Source organism: Neltuma alba, unplaced genomic scaffold (genome assembly GCF_004799145.2).
Source record: "Neltuma alba isolate B1F8T4 unplaced genomic scaffold, ASM479914v2 tig00012732_pilon, whole genome shotgun sequence".
Taxonomy (NCBI): domain Eukaryota; kingdom Viridiplantae; phylum Streptophyta; class Magnoliopsida; order Fabales; family Fabaceae; genus Neltuma; species Neltuma alba.
Window position 1 is genome coordinate 162,246 of NW_021637152.1, and position 19,911 is coordinate 182,156.

The 19,911-nt window shown below is 33.3% G+C and overlaps 2 protein-coding genes across 2 annotated transcripts; one reads left to right on the forward strand and one right to left on the reverse strand.

Moving 5' to 3' along the window:
- Positions 1–944: 944 nt before the first annotated feature.
- Positions 945–6,413, reverse strand: LOC114730410 (ALA-interacting subunit 3). Its single transcript, XM_028917464.1, has 8 exons — positions 6,015–6,413; positions 5,193–5,251; positions 5,016–5,090; positions 4,824–4,934; positions 4,608–4,678; positions 3,565–3,877; positions 1,930–2,219; positions 945–1,242 (listed from the first exon to the last, which is right to left on the reverse strand). The coding sequence occupies exons 1-8, from the start codon at positions 6,091–6,093 to the stop codon at positions 1,188–1,190; spliced, it is 1,053 nt and encodes a 350-aa protein (XP_028773297.1). The 5' UTR covers positions 6,094–6,413; the 3' UTR covers positions 945–1,187.
- An 8,157-nt stretch (positions 6,414–14,570) lies between these two features.
- Positions 14,571–17,134, forward strand: LOC114730439 (myb family transcription factor APL). The gene is made up of 8 exons (XM_028917522.1): positions 14,571–14,832; positions 14,923–14,999; positions 15,120–15,186; positions 15,357–15,423; positions 15,581–15,623; positions 15,744–16,246; positions 16,314–16,332; positions 16,527–17,134. Exons 1-8 carry the CDS (start codon positions 14,664–14,666, stop codon positions 16,890–16,892), a joined length of 1,311 nt encoding a protein of 436 aa, XP_028773355.1. The 5' UTR covers positions 14,571–14,663; the 3' UTR covers positions 16,893–17,134.
- Positions 17,135–19,911: the final 2,777 nt, after the last annotated feature.

The window sequence follows — 19,911 nt, forward strand, 5'->3', positions numbered from 1 at the left end:
ACTTTGATGAGTCCAATCTTAAAATAAAGGCATTAGCAGGAATTATTTGGAAACCATTTGTCTTTTTAACTTCCAGTATATCCTATTATCACCATGTAATTAATTTGAGTTTCCCCATTGGCAGCTTGCTCAGAGATAAGTTGGTCCCTTCATTAAATATTGTTTATGAAACAGTTAAGTGAGCAGAAAGATATTATTGTATGGATGTGGATTGTTGCACTGCCAACTTTTAGGAAGTTGTATGGAAAGATAGAGACAGATCTGAATCCTGGTGATTCCATTTATGTGACATTAAAAGACAACTACGACACATAGTTTTAATGGCAAAGAGAAGCTTGTGTTGTCGGCTACTAGCTAGCTTGACGGAAAAAATGACTTCCTTGGTATTGCTTATCTCATTGTTGGAGGATTATGCTTCTTCTTGGCTTTGTCTTTCACCATTGTCTGTGTTATCAAAGCCAAGGTTTAAACTCAAGTCCCCTGTAGTTTGCTTGCGTGGAAATTAGTTCTGAAATCTGGCCATTCATGGATTGACTTGCATTTGCTTTTGCGTGATGTGTTCCTTGTGTCTTCAACCTAAAAAGCTGTCGGAAGCACTCACTATTTCACACATTTGCGTATTATATAATCAAAATTTAGTACCGGATCTTTTTGGATCATGACCAACTTAGTGAAAAACCTTTCCCATTATTTGGCATATTAGGTCTTCGAATTGCAATTTCTACTGCTTATTGCCTTGTAAAGCCCAAGTTGATATTCTGCCAACTTTAAACAGTTGAGGGTAAGAAAAGAAAATCAGCATATAAAGTTCAAGGCATGGTTATCAGTGATTTTCCACTTGTACGCGCGCGCACTCTGTTACAGAAATGTGTTAAATGTTTTCTGTTGCAAGATTTTGCAGGTAATTTAGATGACGGGGCCTTTATATGACGTGGCAGAAGTAGTGAATCATCCAAAGGACTCATGTTTTCCCAAGTTGTATCAGAAGCGACTATAACCACATCGAATTCCATTTTCTACACATACAAGCAAAATTATAATGTAAGAAAGAGAAAAAATACAGTGTAATTTCTTAAGAGTGACTAGTACACATTGGTAATATAGATATACAAAATTACACCAGCCAAAGTAAAAAGACCCTAGCGCCTTGGAGCCTTGAAAGTTCAACCAAGCACAGTTTCTCTGGCTTAGTGCCCTCCTGGATTTCTATTCCAAGATAAATATGAAGGATCTCCAAGTTGCCTACATAGAGACATAAAAGATCAGAAACACATTAGGTTTAAATTTGTCGAAATAGAATTGTAGATTTGTGAAGTTTGACATGAACAAGAAATATAAATGAAAAATGAGTACATAGACTTGTATCTGTAAAATCTTTTGACAGTTTACACATTTCTATAACTCCCTATACATTATTGTACAAGCCGTGATGGATCACTAATAACTACAACCAGAATACTATCTTTAACCCTCAGCTAATTTAGACTTGGCAGAAAATCATATTCCTTTCCTTTTCTCTCTTACTTCACAAGGCAGGAAAGAGTTCACTTGTATTACAGGAAAGGACACAAATATGGTAAGCACCAGATACTTGACAACGCACAATTACAAATGCATGATTCTCATCAAACTGACCAATATCACCATGCAAGAGTTGGAGTTCAGAAGGCAATAGTCAGTAGAAGTTGGTAACTCCTAATATTCTAAGTAATCTGAAGAAAGAAATTCCACTAGGTTGGTCAGAAACCAAAATCCAGTACTAAATTTTGCTTATTTGACAGGCTAATGTGGGGAACAGAGAATGCATCCAACACCATTTCGGGTGGAAGACATCAATGCATCATGCTAAAGCAAATGTAAACCACTCGAAAACAGCCAGGCCTCAATAAATTTCCATGGGAACAAGTAGTTGAGAATTTAAGTATTTACCTTGGCTTGATAAAATATACAATGGTGAAAGACAAAGCCAAGAAGAAGCACAACCCTCCAACGGTGAGATAAGCGATACCAAGGAAGTCATTCTTTCCACCAAGCCAGCTAGTAGTTGACAGCACAAGCTTCTTTTTCCCATTAAAACTATATGTGTTGTAGTTGTTTTCCAATATCACTTGAATGGAGTCACCAGGATTCAGATCTGTCTCTATCTTTCCATACAACTTCCTAAAAGTTGGCAGTGCAGCAGTCCGCATCCACACAATAAGATCTTCCTGCTCACTTAACTGTTTCACGAAAAAATATTCAAGAAAGTGAGCAACTCATCTCTTTGATGCAAGCTACCAATTAAGAAACTCAAATTAAACACATGATGATAATAGGATATACAGCAGATCAGAAAGAGAGGGGTTGTGTGTAATTCAATCTATACAAATGGCTTCCAAATAATTCCTGCTATTTGCTTCATTCAAGATTGGACTCATCAATGTCAAAATGCATGGGTGAGTTGTTGGATAAAAAGAGCAGTAAGCACCACAGGACTGCCATTTGAATGAACAATTCAAAGATTTTTCGACTCATCATAATCTTACTAAGGACTTAAAGCTCTTAGAATAGGTCTCAAAAGTGGGAACACATGCAAACACCCAGCATTTTATAGTCAAGACAGACAAGATATTTTCCCGATGCAAATTAATATCTCAAGAAGGAACTGGTCAAAGCTATTACCAATACACCTAATTGCGTTGACCAGACTCTGACCCCCTTCATAAACTTTTAAGTGTAACTAAAACTTCTATTTAAAACTATATGGCAAGCATAACAAATGGAAGAAAAGAGATCACAGAAGTAATGGCTATAAGTACAATCAAAAGGTCCAGCAGCAGATAGCCCGCGCTGCTAAAGGCGTAGCCTAAATACCAAATTGTATCCTCAAAAAATGTAATATATGATCAATAGTTACTTGCATTAAGCTTTCGAATCATAATGCGGTGATGCCATGAACTGCAACATCTCTATCTGATGCCATGCGATAACCTATATGCTGCCGACTAGAATTATACAAACACGTGTAATTCCATTCCAAGTCTCTGAGAATTTTATGTTAGTCTCTTTCTTTCAAATCAAAAAGTGATCAGGGGCTAAAATTATAGTAAAAACACAAAAGGATGAATACCCAAAATGCAAGACATGTCTATACATCACTACACTGCCTACTCATCCCCATTCTAATAAAGTAACAAAAAACAAACATATGCAAGCTTTATACACGAACATAAACCTGCAAGAATGCCCAAAGACTAAATTTACGATATGCACATCAAAACAACTTTAAATCACATACAAAGCCTTGTTAAAAGACGAAGTTACACATCCACATTGATGTAATGATGTTTGATTCAGTCTCTTTTGATTCATTTAGCTCTCACGCTCAATTACTTTTGGGAACTTTTGGGAACTTCCGATCTTTTTTTCTTAATGTAACGAACCTATCTTCTCCTTTTTTATTCATATTAAAAAAATATTGAAACTAATTACTAATACAAGACCAGAATATTTGAAAGGCTCTTCTGAATAAACAAATAATCGTCAACAAAGTTGTTTTAAACATGAGTTCAAATAAAGACTTACTGGTATAGATTCATTAAGACTCGCACCACCTATAAGAGCACTCGTATTCTTGAAGTTATTGGGGAAGTTTTTCGGGAAAACATCATTTCCAAATTTGTGGTCTCTGTCACTCTTCCAAGAGATGCCTTTCTTATTCACAGTCAAATTCCTGCTGTTCAAGGAGAAGCTATATGTGTCGTTGAACAAACTCCAGGCTATAAGACCACAAGGCACAATTGCTGATCCGTTAAACATGTCTTCCGGCTTACAATCACTTACAGAGCTCTGTTTTTTAGGATCTCTTAACTGCACATCACTTCGGCTTTTAACATACCTGAATAATGCAAAATTGCCATAAACAAAAACAATGATTTACTTAACATCATGTCTAACTATAAGCAGGAAATTTTAAGACGGAACCCAGTTGGATTCACTTATGAACTACCACAATGATAAGATAAATACATAGACAGTGTAAGGTGGCACATGGGACTTGAAAAGACCATCTCATGCAAATAGACTCTTCATCACTCCCAACAGAGTCAGGGCCTAAGATTGACAGGAGCTTTATAAACAAAAAATGGTAACAACTACCGCAGCTTTTACAATACCCTGCTTTCTCTTCCCCTCCTTAAAAGAGAAGACAAGGAAGAAACAGTGCCATTGTTCCATTCACATATTAATCATCAAGGAAAAAATCTACTTGCATATGAAAAACACAAACATGTTGCTTAAACAAACAACATGGGTGAACACGAAGCATAACTTGATCAAATCAGTTCTTATGAGCGATATATATCCTTTGGCCCACAGTCTATCTACAGTTCTGCTGTATGAATCACAATGAAAAAGAAGGAAATTTTCACCCAAAAAAATTCCCAAAATTAGAGTGGAAAAAACCACAAAAGCTGGAATTGTCAACGACAGTTGTAGAAAGTTGGGCCAGGGAATTCTAACTCATTATATACCACACCTTCCTCTTTCATAACGAATAAAAGTAATGAGAGATACATAGGTTTTCATATAAATGCCAAACATGAAGATAAGATAATTCAAGTACACACCTTCGATGATTCTGGTAGAAGTTGTCCAGCTGGTAGTAAACATAAATAGGTGATTTCATACGCTTTTTCACCTTATCATGAGAAAAGAAATAAAAACATTATAGTGCGAGCAACTTTTATTAGAACATAATGAACATTATTTTCATTAAAAAAATAATGAACAGTATGATGATGATCGAATAATTAAAAAGAGAAATTTCTATCAAGGATGCTTACTGTTAGAGTCCGGTTGCATGTTTTGTCTGCAGAGCTCTGGATGAAAGCTACCTTGTCAGTATAATTACTTGGCACGCACGCAGACTCATACCTATCAATAATTTCAACAACCTGATAGAAAGAAGATAATCAGAGTCAGCATTAAATCAGACTGAACATTGAAATTTAAAGCATAATCGCACTTAGGCATACATCTCGTGAAGCAAATAGGGAAGCAACTCCAATAGGAATGAAGACAACACTGACGAACAAGAATGCTGAAATAACCTGCAAAAAATGTTTAAAATCAAATAAAGTTCCATCCTGTTCGGACAACAGCTTTCACAACGAAGTAAGTCAAATGCAATTCATAAAAATAGGCAGTTCTACCGCTTTTGGTGTAAGAATTGGCTTGCATGCTGGAAGTTCTTGTTGTGTAAACTTTGAATCTGAAAGGGATAAGACATTTAGAAAGATACCTCTCGTCAGTAAAGTTTACATGACAAATGCATTTGTTGTTTAAGTAGAACATGCTAAGCAACTACAAAGAACTCCACAACCACGTGAAGAAGCCATATAAAAGTCAAATGGAAATCAATATAACGTCAACTCTCCCGAAACTGAGGTGAAAATTAGCTTGCCAATAGGAACTTCCATGTATCCGAATTCATTACAATAAGAACCATTCTTGTATCCACAAATTCAGCATATGTTTCCCATCAATAGTTTAAATAACCATATCGCTGGGCCAACCATCGGATCAACCGATTACAAAATCACCAAACACATAATAAGTATGGCCGCTCACAGATTCTCCGGAAACAAACGACTAGCAAGGAGAAAAGGCGAAGATGTACTAGAGGATGCTATTGGAGTCGGAAGAAACAGACTTTGTATTGTGACGTTATAGTAGTTTTTTTGCTGTGAACCTTTGCAAACAAAAAACGAGGGACTTTCAAGTAATTAAAAACCTCCATATATTAGAGCTTGATCAACAGGCGTCTCAATGTCATGCACTAAGTGCTAGCACAGCTTATACCTTAAGAAAGCCATGAGCTTCCTCTTTTCAACAATCCAATTATAAATTTTAAGTGATATATACAACACAAATCAATAAATCATAATTACATCACAAAGACAGATAAACTAATGCTGCGCAACTGCAAACTAAGCTGAATAAAGCAAGATATAAGATCAGAGATCAGAAATTACACTTGGGTCGCTTGGTCTGTCTTCTTGCAGTTGTTGAATCAGTAGATCCAGTAACACCGGAGCTCGACGACGACGCCATACCCAAATCCGTCTCCGAACCCCTCAAAGACTTTTTTGGAAACCCCTTGATTCAAAAGAAAACCCCACCTGAGCCAGAGGAGAATTGGAGAAGGAAACGACGACAACGAAGCCGATGAACTTGAAAGAATTAAGATATGGGAATTAAAGAAACCCTTGAATTTTGGGAAAAGAAAATAGAGATATTTGATAATAATGTTCCAGCTTATAGGTGAGGAAGGTGGGTTGCTTTAGCTCGTTATGATTTGACTTTTATTTGCAAAGAAAGATAAAGATACGGAGGAGGATGGTTCCTGAGGCCGCCCGTCCCCCAGTGCATCTAGAAAAACAAGAAAGAGCGTAAAGACCAAACTAGAGAGAGACCAGAGGCAAGTCAAACAAATACAATGCAATAACACGGTTTGGAGTTTGGACCCAGTTTTCGTTTTCACAATAACTATAATTTTGAAGAAAATTCTTGAAGAAAGTATGAAAGGTAAGAAAGGGGCAAAAGGAAGCCAAAAAAAAAGAAAAATTCCATGAATTACAATCTCACTCAAAGATATCATATCAAAATACCGAGGATCATTGAATAGTCATTGATTTCAATATTTTACGAGTTTGTATGATATTCTAATTCTAATTATAAGACTTCTTTTATATTAACAAGGTCTTATAATTAGACAGCGGGCAGTATTGTAGTTTTCTATCTCAAATAAAAATGTGTGAGATTATTTTAGTTATTGGCATTTTTTGTAACAAGACTGTTTTGTTTGGTATTCCCCACGAGTATTTACCTAAAGGAGATGATATAAAAGAATAGAAGGATATGTAAAATATATTTATTTTAAGTAAGATTTTTTTTTTTTTGCCAAAAAAAATTCCACCCTCCCACTTCTTCGCCTAAAAATCATCATGGATTTGGTCTAGTTTCTTGTCCTCAATTATTATTCTCAGTCCACCAAAATTAATAAATCTAATGGGAAAATTAAAATTGACAAAGGGCGATGTACGCTCGGGCCCAGGTCAAATCCTTCTTGTCAGATTTGGGCCTTTTGTCCAGCCCAAAAAGGAAACTTATAAGCCCAAGTCATGTCTGTGAATTAAACAAGAAAAAAATGCTTAGCCCATAATTTTGTTGGATCCTCACAAACTATGTGTTAATGTCTTAATGATTAAAGTCCATTTATAGTGCTAGTTAATTTTTCTGAAATTTTTTTACGTCATACTTAACTCAAATTTCTTATATTCATTATATTAAATTTCTAATCACGCATGACACATGCATGCTTGTGTGTGTATGATCCTTAACATAGATATATACTTGCATATATGAGCTAACATCAAACTTACAATGTCTAAGAGCTTAATGAATTACTCATCTGGTCCTGTTTATAAGGCAGAAAAAAAAGAAAATTTTTGGTTCTATTTATAGGATCGAGAGAGAAATTTTTATATGAATGTACAATTTTATTTTTTATTTATTATTGTGTTGACTTTATCATCATTTAGTATAATATATACTGAATAAGGATAAAATTAAAAAATTATTAAATTTTAAATGAGAGTTAATAAAGTTTAAGATTTTTCTTAGTATGCATGAAACATATAAAAAATAACTTATAAATTGAATCAAAGAAGTAAGTTCGGTATGTTTGATTTTAGCTGGACGGAGCGAACTACACTTTAACCTTATAGTTTATTGAAAATATTAATTACCCCTTCCATTCCTCTAAATATATATATAAAAAAAAAAGATGTAATTTTTGGTATAAACATGGTTCTACTGGTAAGATACCCCTAAAAAATGTCTAAAATTTTAATCAGCTCTTTTTTTAAAAAAAAAATTTCCCTTGTTAATTATATATTAATATCATCTCATTGGTTATTTCTCACACACATATATATCGTTTTACCCCTCATTCTCTATCTCTCATTCATTCTCTCCTCCATAAATAATCTTCCCTTGGTCCTATTTATAAGGCAAAGAAAAAAGAAACTTTTTAGTCCTATTTATAAGGCAAAGAGAAAATTTTTATATGAATGTACAACTTTACCCTTCATATATTATTGTGTTGACTTTGTTCTCGTAAGGTATATTATATATTACATAGAGATAAAGTTAAAAAATTATTGAATTTTAAATAAGAACTAATGATGTTTAATGTTTTTATTGGCCTGTGTGAAACATATTAAAAGTGACTTATAAATAGGATCAGAAGAGTGAAATACATTCTTTATATATTTATTGACGTTGATTAATTTTAATTAACATTTTAATTTGATGTGATTGATTCGACAAGTTGTATTATATATATAAGATAGAAAGAAGGGAACATGAAACATAAAAAGCTTTAAAATGTGAAATGTCAATTTGGGAAGCTAAGAAAAGATAATAACAGAGAGAGAAGTCATTCCCAAATTGAAATTTTGAAATTCAGTTAAATGATAAAAATGTCCTTCGTCTTTTTTTTTTTAAAAAAAAATCAGCCTCTCACTGATGGCCGGCAGCTGCTGGTGGCTAGCAGCCACCGCCAAGCACCGACGTCAACCACCAGTGTGGTGGCTGCAGGTGAAGTTTTTTTGTTACAGTATTTTTTTTTTTTTTTTGCATGAGAGAATATTGGTTCAAAGTGGCAGGGGAGAGATTTGATTCTACAACCCCTTGGCCATTTGGACCAACAAAAAAAAACCATTGGATCATCAAATATTTCTTAATCTTATAATGCAAACAAAAATATAAGTTGATTTAAGGATGACAAGTCTTAATTGAGAAATAACAAGTCTAAATTTGATATTAACAAAGCAACTTTTACTGATACATAACAAGAAGTAGCATGTATATTAATTAAAAATGACCATAATTTATTTGAAATGACATGTTTTTACTAGAAAGTGACAAGTCTAAACTTGAGATTAATAATCTGTCTTTTCCTTATACATAACAAGAAGTAACATGTGCATTAATTAAAAATGACCATAATTTATTTGAAAATGACATGTCTTTACTGGAAAATGACAAGTCTAAACTTGAGATCAACAATGTGTCTTTTTCTGATGCATAACAAGAAATAACATCTACATTAATTAAAAATGACCATAATTTATTTGAAAATGACACGTCTTTACTGGAAAATGACACGTCTTTACTGGAAAATGACATGTCTTTTGTGAAAAATGACAACAATTTATTTATGAATGTCCATGTCATTTCTTGTTATGTATCAGGAAAAGTTGCTTTGTTAATATCAAATTTAAACTTGTATTTTCCAATAAAGACGTGTCATTTTCAAATAAATTATGGTCACTTTTAATTAATATACATGCTGCTACTTGTCATGTATCAGGAAAAGTTGTTTTGTTAATATCAAATTTAGGCTTGTTATTTCTCAATTAAGACTTGTCATCTTTAGGTAAATTGTTATCACGGGTTGGAATCACAGTAAAAGAGGCAACTTATATTTTCATTTGCATTATAAAATTAAGAAGTCTTTGATGGCTCAATGGTCATTTTTCCTTTCGTGACCCAAATAGCCAAGGGGTTGTGGAATCAAATTTCATCGCCACCACTTTGAACCAATATTCTTCCATGCAAAAAAAAAATACTGTGACAAAAAAACTTCGCCGGCAGCCACCACACTAGTGGCCGACGTTGGCGCCAGGCAGTGACCGCAGGCCACCGGTGAGTGGCTAAGGCTTTTTTAAGAAAAAAAAAAGACAAAGGACATTTTTATCATTTCACTGAATTTCAAATTTTAATTTGGGAAGGACTTCCCTCTCTGTCATTATATTTTCTTAGCTTTCTAAATTGACATTTCACATTTTCAAACTTCTCTATGTGTCATTTTTTCTGGAAAGAAATAAAATAAAAAGTGTGGGAAGGGGCGCTGGGCGCATATTAATTTCGTCCAACCAAAATAAAAAGTTTGGGGGCTCAAAAGCCACACCACAATTAATGGACCATATTAGTAGGAAGTTAGAGATGTAAACAGTGGGAAAAAAAAAAAAAGGAAAGTAAGGGAATTTCAACACATAAAAAGGGGACCCACAAATTCACATTGGAGAAAAGAGGAATATATTCATAGAGAAGAATATATTCATATGCAGCCCCATTTATAAAGATCGATGCTTGAAATTGAAGCAAACATGGCATTCATTTATATGTAGAACAACCGAACCCCACTTTTCCACTGAATATATATTGAACCAAAAAGAGAAAGCATTATTAGCTTTACTTGATTACATATATCACAAATTAAAGGCTTATATATTAACAGCCAATTTACATATATTAATGATCTTATTCATCAAGAAGCCCACTTCAACAGATATATATCATCCATTAATTGGAAGCAGTTAATAAAAAAATTAATGGGTTTTTTTCAGACCAATGCATGCTAGCTTCCTGGATATCTTGTAATGAAAAATATGACTAAGATAGAAATGTCGATGAACGTAGCTGATATATAAATATATGACCGCCAGAAGTTATAAGCCTTTGGGGGAGAGGAATCTTCTTTGATTGTCAAAGAAGAAAGCATTTATTCTCTGTTACTGTTCCTTAAATTTTTGTTTTTTGATGGGATTACGAATATATAGAGCTTAGCCAACTGCATTAACAAAAAAAAAAAAAAGTCCATATATTGCTACCAATTCATGAAAACTTTAAACTATAACACTTTAGTCTTATTTATAAGACATAACAAATTTTTTCCTTGGCTTATTTATAAAGGGAACATTGCAATTAGGTCCTACTCAAAAAAATTAAATACAAAATGGTCCCTTGAAATCATAAAATTATTCTGAAGTCTCAAGAGACTTTTTTGTAATAAATTTTATTTTTTTAATTACCAAATTACCCTTCTTTTTTTTTTTTTAAGTTTGTATTGACAACTGAAAGAGCAGTGGTTGACAACTTAGAGTGTAAGGATTGACAACTATCGCGGCTGGTTTGACAACTTAGGGCGTGATATGCTGAGAAAATGTGTTGTCAAACCAGCCGCGATAGTTGTCAATCCTTACATCCTAAATTGTCACCCACTGCTCTTTTAGTTGTTAATACAAACTTAAAAAAAAGAAGAAGGTAATTTGGTAATAAAACAAATAAAATTTATTGCAAAAAGAGTCTCTTGGGACTTCAGAATAATTTCATGATTTTCAAGGATTTTTTTGTATTTAACTCCCTCAGGTGGGACGTAATTGCAATTCTCTCATTTATATAAATGACGTCATTTAATTTTTAACATAAATATATTTGATCCTTTATTTATCATTGTGTAAATTGTTATTTTGTTAAAAAGTGTATATATTAATTAAACATGAGTAAAATTACAAATTTTTTAAATTTTAAAAAGTAGAGCTAATCAGATTTAAGATTTTTTTAATTTAAGTGAAATATGCTAGAAGTAACATACAAAATAACATCAGAAGAATATATGATTTTCAATGTTATAATTAGCACTCCACATCTTAAATCTTGGAAAAAATTTCAGAAAAAAAATCATGAAATTATCATTTCCTAATTCATGTACCTAAGAGTTGGAAATGATAGAGAAAGAAGTGGTGCCTAATCTGTTATTTTGCAAACGTAGTTAAATAACTAAAATTTTCTTGTATCAAATTTTAAAAAAAAAGTTTCAAACTTATTATTGCCAGTATATTTTTTGTCATTAACTATTCAACACTTCTCATTGCTAGTTCACAACTTGGTAATAAATAACTTGCCATTGCCACTATATTTCTTATCATCACTAATTCACAACTTGTTAATAAACATTTTGATATAAAAGCATTTTAGTTATTTGACTACATTTGCAAAATACCAAATTAGGCACCACTTTCTCCCTTGAGATTTGAAGTGTTAGGTATCTAATTTGGAATATCACATTTTCTAGCTCCTTTGTTTGTCATTTTCCCTAAATCATGACTCTATTCCTTAATCTTACAATAGAAAAACTTAATACATCCATCGTCTAGTGATATAAAACAAATAAATAAAGAAAAAGTAAGGAAATGTTTAGGGTGTGTTATAATTAAGAGTGGTTTTAAAAAAAAAAAAAGCTTAACAGAAGCTCAAGGTCCCCACTGATCACTAGTGACATAAAAAGCTTCACACATATTGCAATATTCTTTATGCGCTGTTGATGTTCATGTGCCCTCTTATTACCAACCACACGCCCTAAAGTTGAGAGGTTCCATTTTTCCTTGTTCTTTTGTGCCTTTCTAATCCTTATATGTGGCCATTTTTTCCACATCTATAGCTTTCATCTTTGACTGCAATATTTTTGAATATGATCTTGATGAGTCTCTAATTTTTAAGCTCATTTACCAAAAAGGAAAAGATGGTTACGAGTATTTCAATCTTTTTTTCCCTTTAACAAGTAATGAATGGATCGTCGATATATCTTTAGAGAGATATATGTGTTTATCTAAGTTAAAAGGAATTCATATTTCCCATTTATTTCATTATTTTTAGCGTCTTTTTTTTTGTCAGAAAAACTATTTTTAGCATCTAATCTTAGGCTTTTAGCATGTAATTGGTGTCAATCGTGCTGAACTGGGTTCCAAGTTAAATTTAGGCAAATTGTGTGAATTTGATTGAATTTTAATTAGATGTGTATCTCTTATGATTTTATCTCTTGGACCATATGATTCTACCTCATCATATTGTTGTGTAGATAGCATATGTCAATTAGGCACTTCAAAGGAGCAGATGGATTTTCGGAGTCAATGTATAAAATATAATTAGCACATAAAATAAATTAAGTACCACATCCCATATTTAACGTAAGAGCTAGTCAGATATTGAATTTGGCTTTAAAGATAAGACTTCTATCCACTTTATCTAAGAGATTTACATAAGTATCAAGTAATAGTTCCAATGCACCAAACGAATAAAGATATTTTAGAAAAAATAACACTTACTTATTACAAATAATTAACTTAATTGTTTTAATTAATATCCACAAATAAGTTATATATCAATCTCTTATATTAAAGGCCAAAAATAGTATTTATGATCACTCAAAGTGTATATATGTTGATTACAAGTATATATTTTATGTTAAATACATATTAACTCTTCAAATCACAATCCAACTCAATTATATAAAGATATGGATATACAATGAGTCCTCCCCTTTACACCAACAAGTCTTATATATCCAAAATATTGGAAAGAGAAATTTATCCCGAGTTTTGACTTTAATATGTGAGAAGAACTGATAAATCTTCGCTAACCAAATCTTACCATAACGCAAATATTAATGGGTTTCCTGACGAAAATCAAAATATAAATATAGTTTAAGGGTGTTACACTTTTCATTTGGAATGAATATGATTGAAACTTTTATGGGGAAAATGACATAAAGCCAACCTTTTCGTTATTATGCCATTGAAGATATATATAGCTAGGGTTGATGATGATGAGATGAGTACCTTCATAATAATTATTCCTAAAAGGATGTCGTACTACGAATATATATATATATATATATATATCTATATGAATGCATAAACAGCCAAATGTGAGATTATGTCCATAATGCATTAGTCACCAAACACTATCATCCCCTCTCTTCCTCTCTCCCCGCTCTCACACCCTATATATATATATATATATATATATATATATATAAAGTATACTATCGCCAAATTATCATCATTGCATGAGGGGTCTCTAGTCATGATGCCTCAGAAAAGGTTTATATCTACAAAACTATATCCAAAGGGTATCTCTATGCTTCATTTAGCAGTAGTAATATTATATTTGCATGCTAGAACCTTCTTGCAGTGGATTATTTTACTCGTCAATACACATATAGCGATAAAAAAGAATTATAACTTTAATACGATTAAACATCTTTGAATCACATACATATAACAGAAGTATATATTAATTATATAATGAGTTTATACAAAATTACATTGATTTTTTTTTATAAAAAAAATGTTTCATAGCTTTCATATATCTATATCATCAATCATTCTTAGTCACCGACTGGTCAGGGTAATTTTTATAAATGACATGGTAAGACTTGTCAGTCTAATTAATTAAAGAGGACAACGTTATATTAGTAGAGAGGAAGATAAAGATGAAATTTAGAGAGAGAGAGACACCTTTTGGAAAAGGAGGCTTCCATGTTAGACTGAAAAGCTTTTAATTTTATAAATTAGATATGTAAAAATAAAATTAGTATTTATATTATGAAGAGGCACAAAATTATTAGACATGTTGTATAATTAGAAAAATATATAACTGACATATATGTATGGAACTTTTTACTCCATGATGATTAGCTTATTATATTGCTGGCACAAAAAAAAAATCAGATTACCTTATTATATATATTTATTTCACAGATTGAATCTACTTACTTTTTTTGGCCTTAATACTTATTTTATCTTTTCAATGCTGTGAGCTTCTCTCTCTCTTTCCGGGGTTAGAGCTAAAGCGCCGTCCGGGGTGTTAAAAACGCACCCTATTCTCTTCTTCTTTATTTGCACATCGCATTTGTTCTTGAATCTCATCCTATTCCTCTCAGAGGCAACCTCTCAGAAACACAGAGAGAGAGAGAGAGGGGGAGAGAGAGAATGTTCCCTTCAAAGAAGGCCTCATCTATGAATTCCCAAGAGCGAGGCATGTGTGTTCAACCTGACTCTGGCCTCGTCCTCACCACTGACCCCAAGCCTCGCCTTCGCTGGACCGTCGAACTCCATGAACGCTTCGTCGATGCCGTCACCCAGCTCGGAGGCCCTGATAGTACTATTCCATCTTTTCAATATTCTTCTTCTTCTTCTTCTTTTTTCTGTAACTAATGCTTTTTTTCTGTTTGATGTATGAAACTTGCAGAGGCAACACCCAAGACGATCATGAGGGTGATGGGTGTGAATGGTCTCACGCTTTACCACTTGAAGAGTCACCTTCAGGTTTGAACACAAACCCTTCAATGTCTCTTTCGCTTTTTGTTAATTCTCTTCTCTCTCTTTATGGTCTTTGGTTTGGGTTATTTCAAATGTCTTTTTCTCCCGTTCTTTTGTTTTTGTTAGAAATTTAGGCTTGGAAAGCAGCCACACAAGGACTTCAATGATCATTCGATCAAGGATGGCATGAGAGGTGATTATCGACGCTTCTTTCTAGGGTTCATCCTTATTTTATTTCATTTTATCTTTAAGATGAAGAATTTCCTTGAGCTTTCTTGATCTTTTCACTTCATGATATATATATATATATATATATCTTCTTTTATATTATTTACAATTGATCCTTTTACACTATAGTGGCAGCGTCTGCTTTAGAACTTCAACGAAATTCTGCCTCCTCTTCCGCCATGATCGGTCGCAATATGAACGAGTATGCCTTATCAATTTTCTTTCGCAACAAGTCAACAAATTCGAATATATTTTTGATTTTTCTATGCTTTCCCCATTTCCTTCCTTTCTGAGTGTTTTTCTGGAAAATTCAATTTTCTTGCATTCAATACTAACTTACACATGGTTGGTGCAAATAGGATGCAAATGGAGGTGCAGCGACGACTTCACGAACAACTAGAGGTAATCAAATATTCCATAAATACAATATAGATTCCAAGTAATTATTCATCTATATATAATATATATATGGAAATCCTCTAATTTCCTGTAAAGTTTTAATCAACAACATAAATTTAGCAGGTTCAGAAACATCTTCAGCTGAGGATTGAAGCTCAAGGGAAATACATGCAGAGCATATTAGAGAAGGCTTATCAAACACTTGCAGGTGAAAATTTGAAGAACATTAATGGAGCTCCTCCTCCTCAGCATCATCAAGCCAATATAATACCTCCTCAAGATCACTTCACTTCCATCCCTCTGAACACTAACTTCCCTCCTTTTCAAGATCAGCTTAACATCTATGGCGGTGGTGGTGACCAGCTTGATCATCTTCATCAGCTCATGCCAAATAGCAGCAACGCTACTGAAAATGTGTGTGGGGTGATGAATAATAACAAGAGGCCTTTGATTTGGAACAGTGAAGATCTAAGGCTTCATCAAGATCTGGGAACTGCCTCTTCGTGTCTTGATACTGATCCTTTTAGGGCAGTGTCACTGGATAGAGCCACCACCAGTTCTGAGATAACATTAATATTGATCCTGCTATTTCGGAGATTTTTGACACCAAGCCTTTGCTTCATCAAGTAGAGGACACTTTAGGGATACTACCACTGATAATAATAAGAAGCTTGAAGGGCCATCTTCAAAAAGGGCACATTCCCTTCAACAAGTAGATCAAAGGATGAGTCCCATTAATGGAGCTCCTCCTCCTCAGCATCATCAAGCCAATATAATACCTCCTCAAGATCATTTCACTTCCATCCCTCTGAACACTAACTTCCCTCCTTTTCAAGATCAGCTTAACATCTATGGCGGTGGTGGTGACCAGCTTGATCATCTTCATCAGCTCATGCCAAATAGCAGCAACGCACTGAAAATCTGTGTGTGGGGATGATGAATAATAACAAGAGGCCTTTGATTTGGAACAGTGAAGATCTAAGGCTTCATCAAGATCTGGGAACTGCCTCTTCGTGTCTTGATACTGATCCTTTTAGGGCAGTGTCACTGGATAGAGCCACCACCAGTTCTGAGAATAACATTAATATTGATCCTGCTATTTCGGAGATTTTTGACACCAAGCCTTTGCTTCATCAAGTAGAGGACACTTTAGGGGATACTACCACTGATCATAATAAGAAGCTTGAAGGGCCATCTTCAAAAAGGGCACATTCCCTTCAACAAGTAGATCAAAGGATGAGTCCTATGATTAGCACTGGTACACCATTTTAGATTCTTTTTGAAACTGATCATAATCATTGTACGGTCAAGATTGATCGATCTAGGGTTTTGAAAATATAATAGTTAGGGTTATTAAGTATCTCTCGTTTTTTTCTTGTACTATTATATATGGTAATGCCTTTGCATGGCAAACCGTAAGTCATGTTCTAATTTTTTTCTTTTTTTTGGTTTCGAGGGCATCAGTAGTTGAGTCGTCATGTTTTAATATGAGGAGGTATAATTGTACTTCAATTTACCTTTGGCTAGTGACTACTGCACGACCCAATCATACTTTGATATTTGTTTGAGGATTTCGAGGTCTGTAACTACTTAATGAAATAATGAAGCTTTAATATGTGAAGTTAGTTTAATACAACATACTCATTATAAGTTAACCTAATCATATGCTGCTGGCAAATCTCTCGGGAAAATAGAAAAGAAAACAAGTAATAAGAAGCCAAGTTACAGATTCTTTATGCTCAATGAAAACACGAGTGGAAAAGGAGGGTTATATGGTGAAGAAGGTGGTGGGGGGAAAGGTGTGAAAGAGAAAGAGAGAATATAATGAGCTTTGAGAAGGTGAAGTCGCTGTAGAGAGAATGATACAACATTGGCAGACATTAATTCCATGTTGTTTGGTAGCTTTCTCTTGAAGTTGCTAAGGCATAAATTGAAACCGACACAGAGTACTGTCTTTCACAACTCTTCTTTTTTCCCCTCGTCTTCTTTACTGCTCCTCCATATATATTCTTGCGAATAACTTCTTCTTTATCTTCATCCTCAAGATTTTATATTATATACTACCTCTGGTTCTTAATATGAGATCTAGTTGACTAATTTGAGAAGATGAAGAAAGTTTGTTAAATTAGTTGTTTGTAGTATCTTTACTAAAATACTCTTATAATCATATGTGTTTGAATTACCAATTGATAGTAACTTCTTAACATATGCAACTACTATAGGGATTGCTTAAGGACAAAATAGATAATATGAAAAACAAAGTAGATTGGATCTTATATTTATAATCAAATTGAATATCAAATTAGTTCTTATATTAAGGATCGGAAATAGCATATAGATATATATAGATGAACTTTCTGGTCTTTTCTTTTTGGGACTAAAACTAGCTAGATATGAATCTTATGTGTATTATGTAGAGCATGTGTTTTCATGAATAGTATGGTTTGTTATAAATTTTATATTTTACATGATTATAGGATTTTTTTATCTTCAAAATTTACACATTTTTTCTAAAATTAAAACAAAATTATATGCCTTTGTCATTCTCTTGAGTTTTCTTAAATTAAACAACACAGTTTTATCTTCCAAGCATACACATGAACTCCCTTAAAAACAAAATATGCGCAGTTTAATAAGGGTTATTTTTAGAGTTTGCAAAATTAAATATTACCTTCAATCTTTAAGTACAAATTAGATCTTATATTAAGAATTGAAGGTACATATCAATCATTATTCTAAAACTATCTGTAGAGAACTAATTATGAGGGCTTTATGTGCTGGCAATATATATATATATATATATATATAGGGCTTTAATTTATGTGGATTTAGCTACTCACATAAACACATGACATCTACCCTTTAGATATATTCTTGTAAGAAAATCAACAGATAGAGATGGACCCTATAAAAAAGGAAGCAAAAGCCCACAATAATAATGTAAACAGTATTCAGGGGCTGCTTGGCATATATATAGAATGGAAGCAAATAGGGAAAAATATAATTGACGAAAAGGCTTTGTACATTTTAAATATATGTATGTATTTTTAAAAGCAATAGTTAAAGGGCACACAGAATCATTTCTAGCATATCACATCCATGTTTCTTAAAGCCCATGATATATACCTAATTATATGTTTAACGCTTGGATAAATAAATTGACTGAGAATAAGTGACCACATGTAACTAACTGTAAAAAGTTTTTACAGTATTCTCTTTTATACCAAGTTATCCTAACCCCATTAGCTTAGACAAGAGTAAAGGATTGAACAATTCAAGACGTAAAATCTAATGTAAAGAGAGAAAGAAAAGAACGACAAGAGACAATCCTTTAACTGATATTACAACTGCTTTAGATAATATGTAGTGATCTTTTGGTGCATTTTCTTCATAGATCTATTAAGACCCCTAGGACTAGCTAGCCTTGCCTTCCAGAGTGTAAACTGTCTCTTTAAATCAAGTGTGTGTGTGTATACATATATACATATATATATGTCTCTATATCCATATATCTCTATACGCGCCCATTCACATGCTCACATGCCTCTCTCTCTCTCTCTCTCTCTCTCTCTCTTCCCCTCTCCCCTTTCTTCTGAAGATCCATGAAGCTTCTCTTTGCTGTGAAATTAAATAAAATAAAAGATGGTGGTGTGGGTGCCAATACCTTTATTGGTCGCAGAGAAATTTTATAAGCACTAGCAAGTTGGCGAGAAAGTTAACCGTAGCTTCCTCACTCTCATACCACTAAGACCGGGAGAGTACTCACAGAAAGAAAAGAAAGAAAGAAAGAATGAGAGAAAGAAGAAAAAAGCTAATAAAGCCTAAAGAGTAGGAAGAATACAACGCACTCCCATGCGTGCGCATATCGAGGAAGCTTCTATCTTTACGTGCACAAAGTTACTACTCTTACCACTTAAAGCTGAATATATGCTGATCATGCTCATGCACCTCCAGATCTACCCACCTTTGCTTTTTCTTTAGTTTCTTTGTTTTTATTTTCCCCCTATCATAAAACATATTAAATTTCATAGGCATTATTCATTATCAGTTTATAGATGTTAAAGAAAGGTACGTACTTATGATAACTATCTGATAGTAATGCAGGCCAGAGAAAGTGTTTGATAAGAAGAAAAATATGTTCTTCTTTGTAATTTTTGTTATCGATTATTTATACTTGCTGGCAGTCCGATCAATAATGTATATTCAGACAGAAACACATTTCTTGGATCATAGTTTTCGTCTTTCTTAAAGAAGAGATAAGGAGATATAGCTAGGAAGTTGATATTATGAT

Excerpts from the sequence above, each read along its gene's own strand:
- LOC114730439 (XM_028917522.1), top strand. The coding sequence starts at position 14,664 with ATGTTCCCTTCAAAGAAGGCCTCATCTATGAATTCCCAAGAGCGAGGC. Across the intron at positions 15,000-15,119 it reads ACTTGAAGAGTCACCTTCAG|AAATTTAGGCTTGGAAAGCA; the intron begins GTTTGAACACAA and ends TGTTTTTGTTAG. Across the intron at positions 15,424-15,580 it reads ATCGGTCGCAATATGAACGA|GATGCAAATGGAGGTGCAGC; the intron begins GTATGCCTTATC and ends TGGTGCAAATAG.
- LOC114730410 (XM_028917464.1), bottom strand. The coding sequence starts at position 6,093 with ATGGCGTCGTCGTCGAGCTCCGGTGTTACTGGATCTACTGATTCAACA. Across the intron at positions 4,935-5,015 it reads CCCTATTTGCTTCACGAGAT|GTTGTTGAAATTATTGATAG; the intron begins GTATGCCTAAGT and ends TCTTTCTATCAG. Across the intron at positions 4,679-4,823 it reads CATGCAACCGGACTCTAACA|GTGAAAAAGCGTATGAAATC; the intron begins GTAAGCATCCTT and ends TCTCATGATAAG.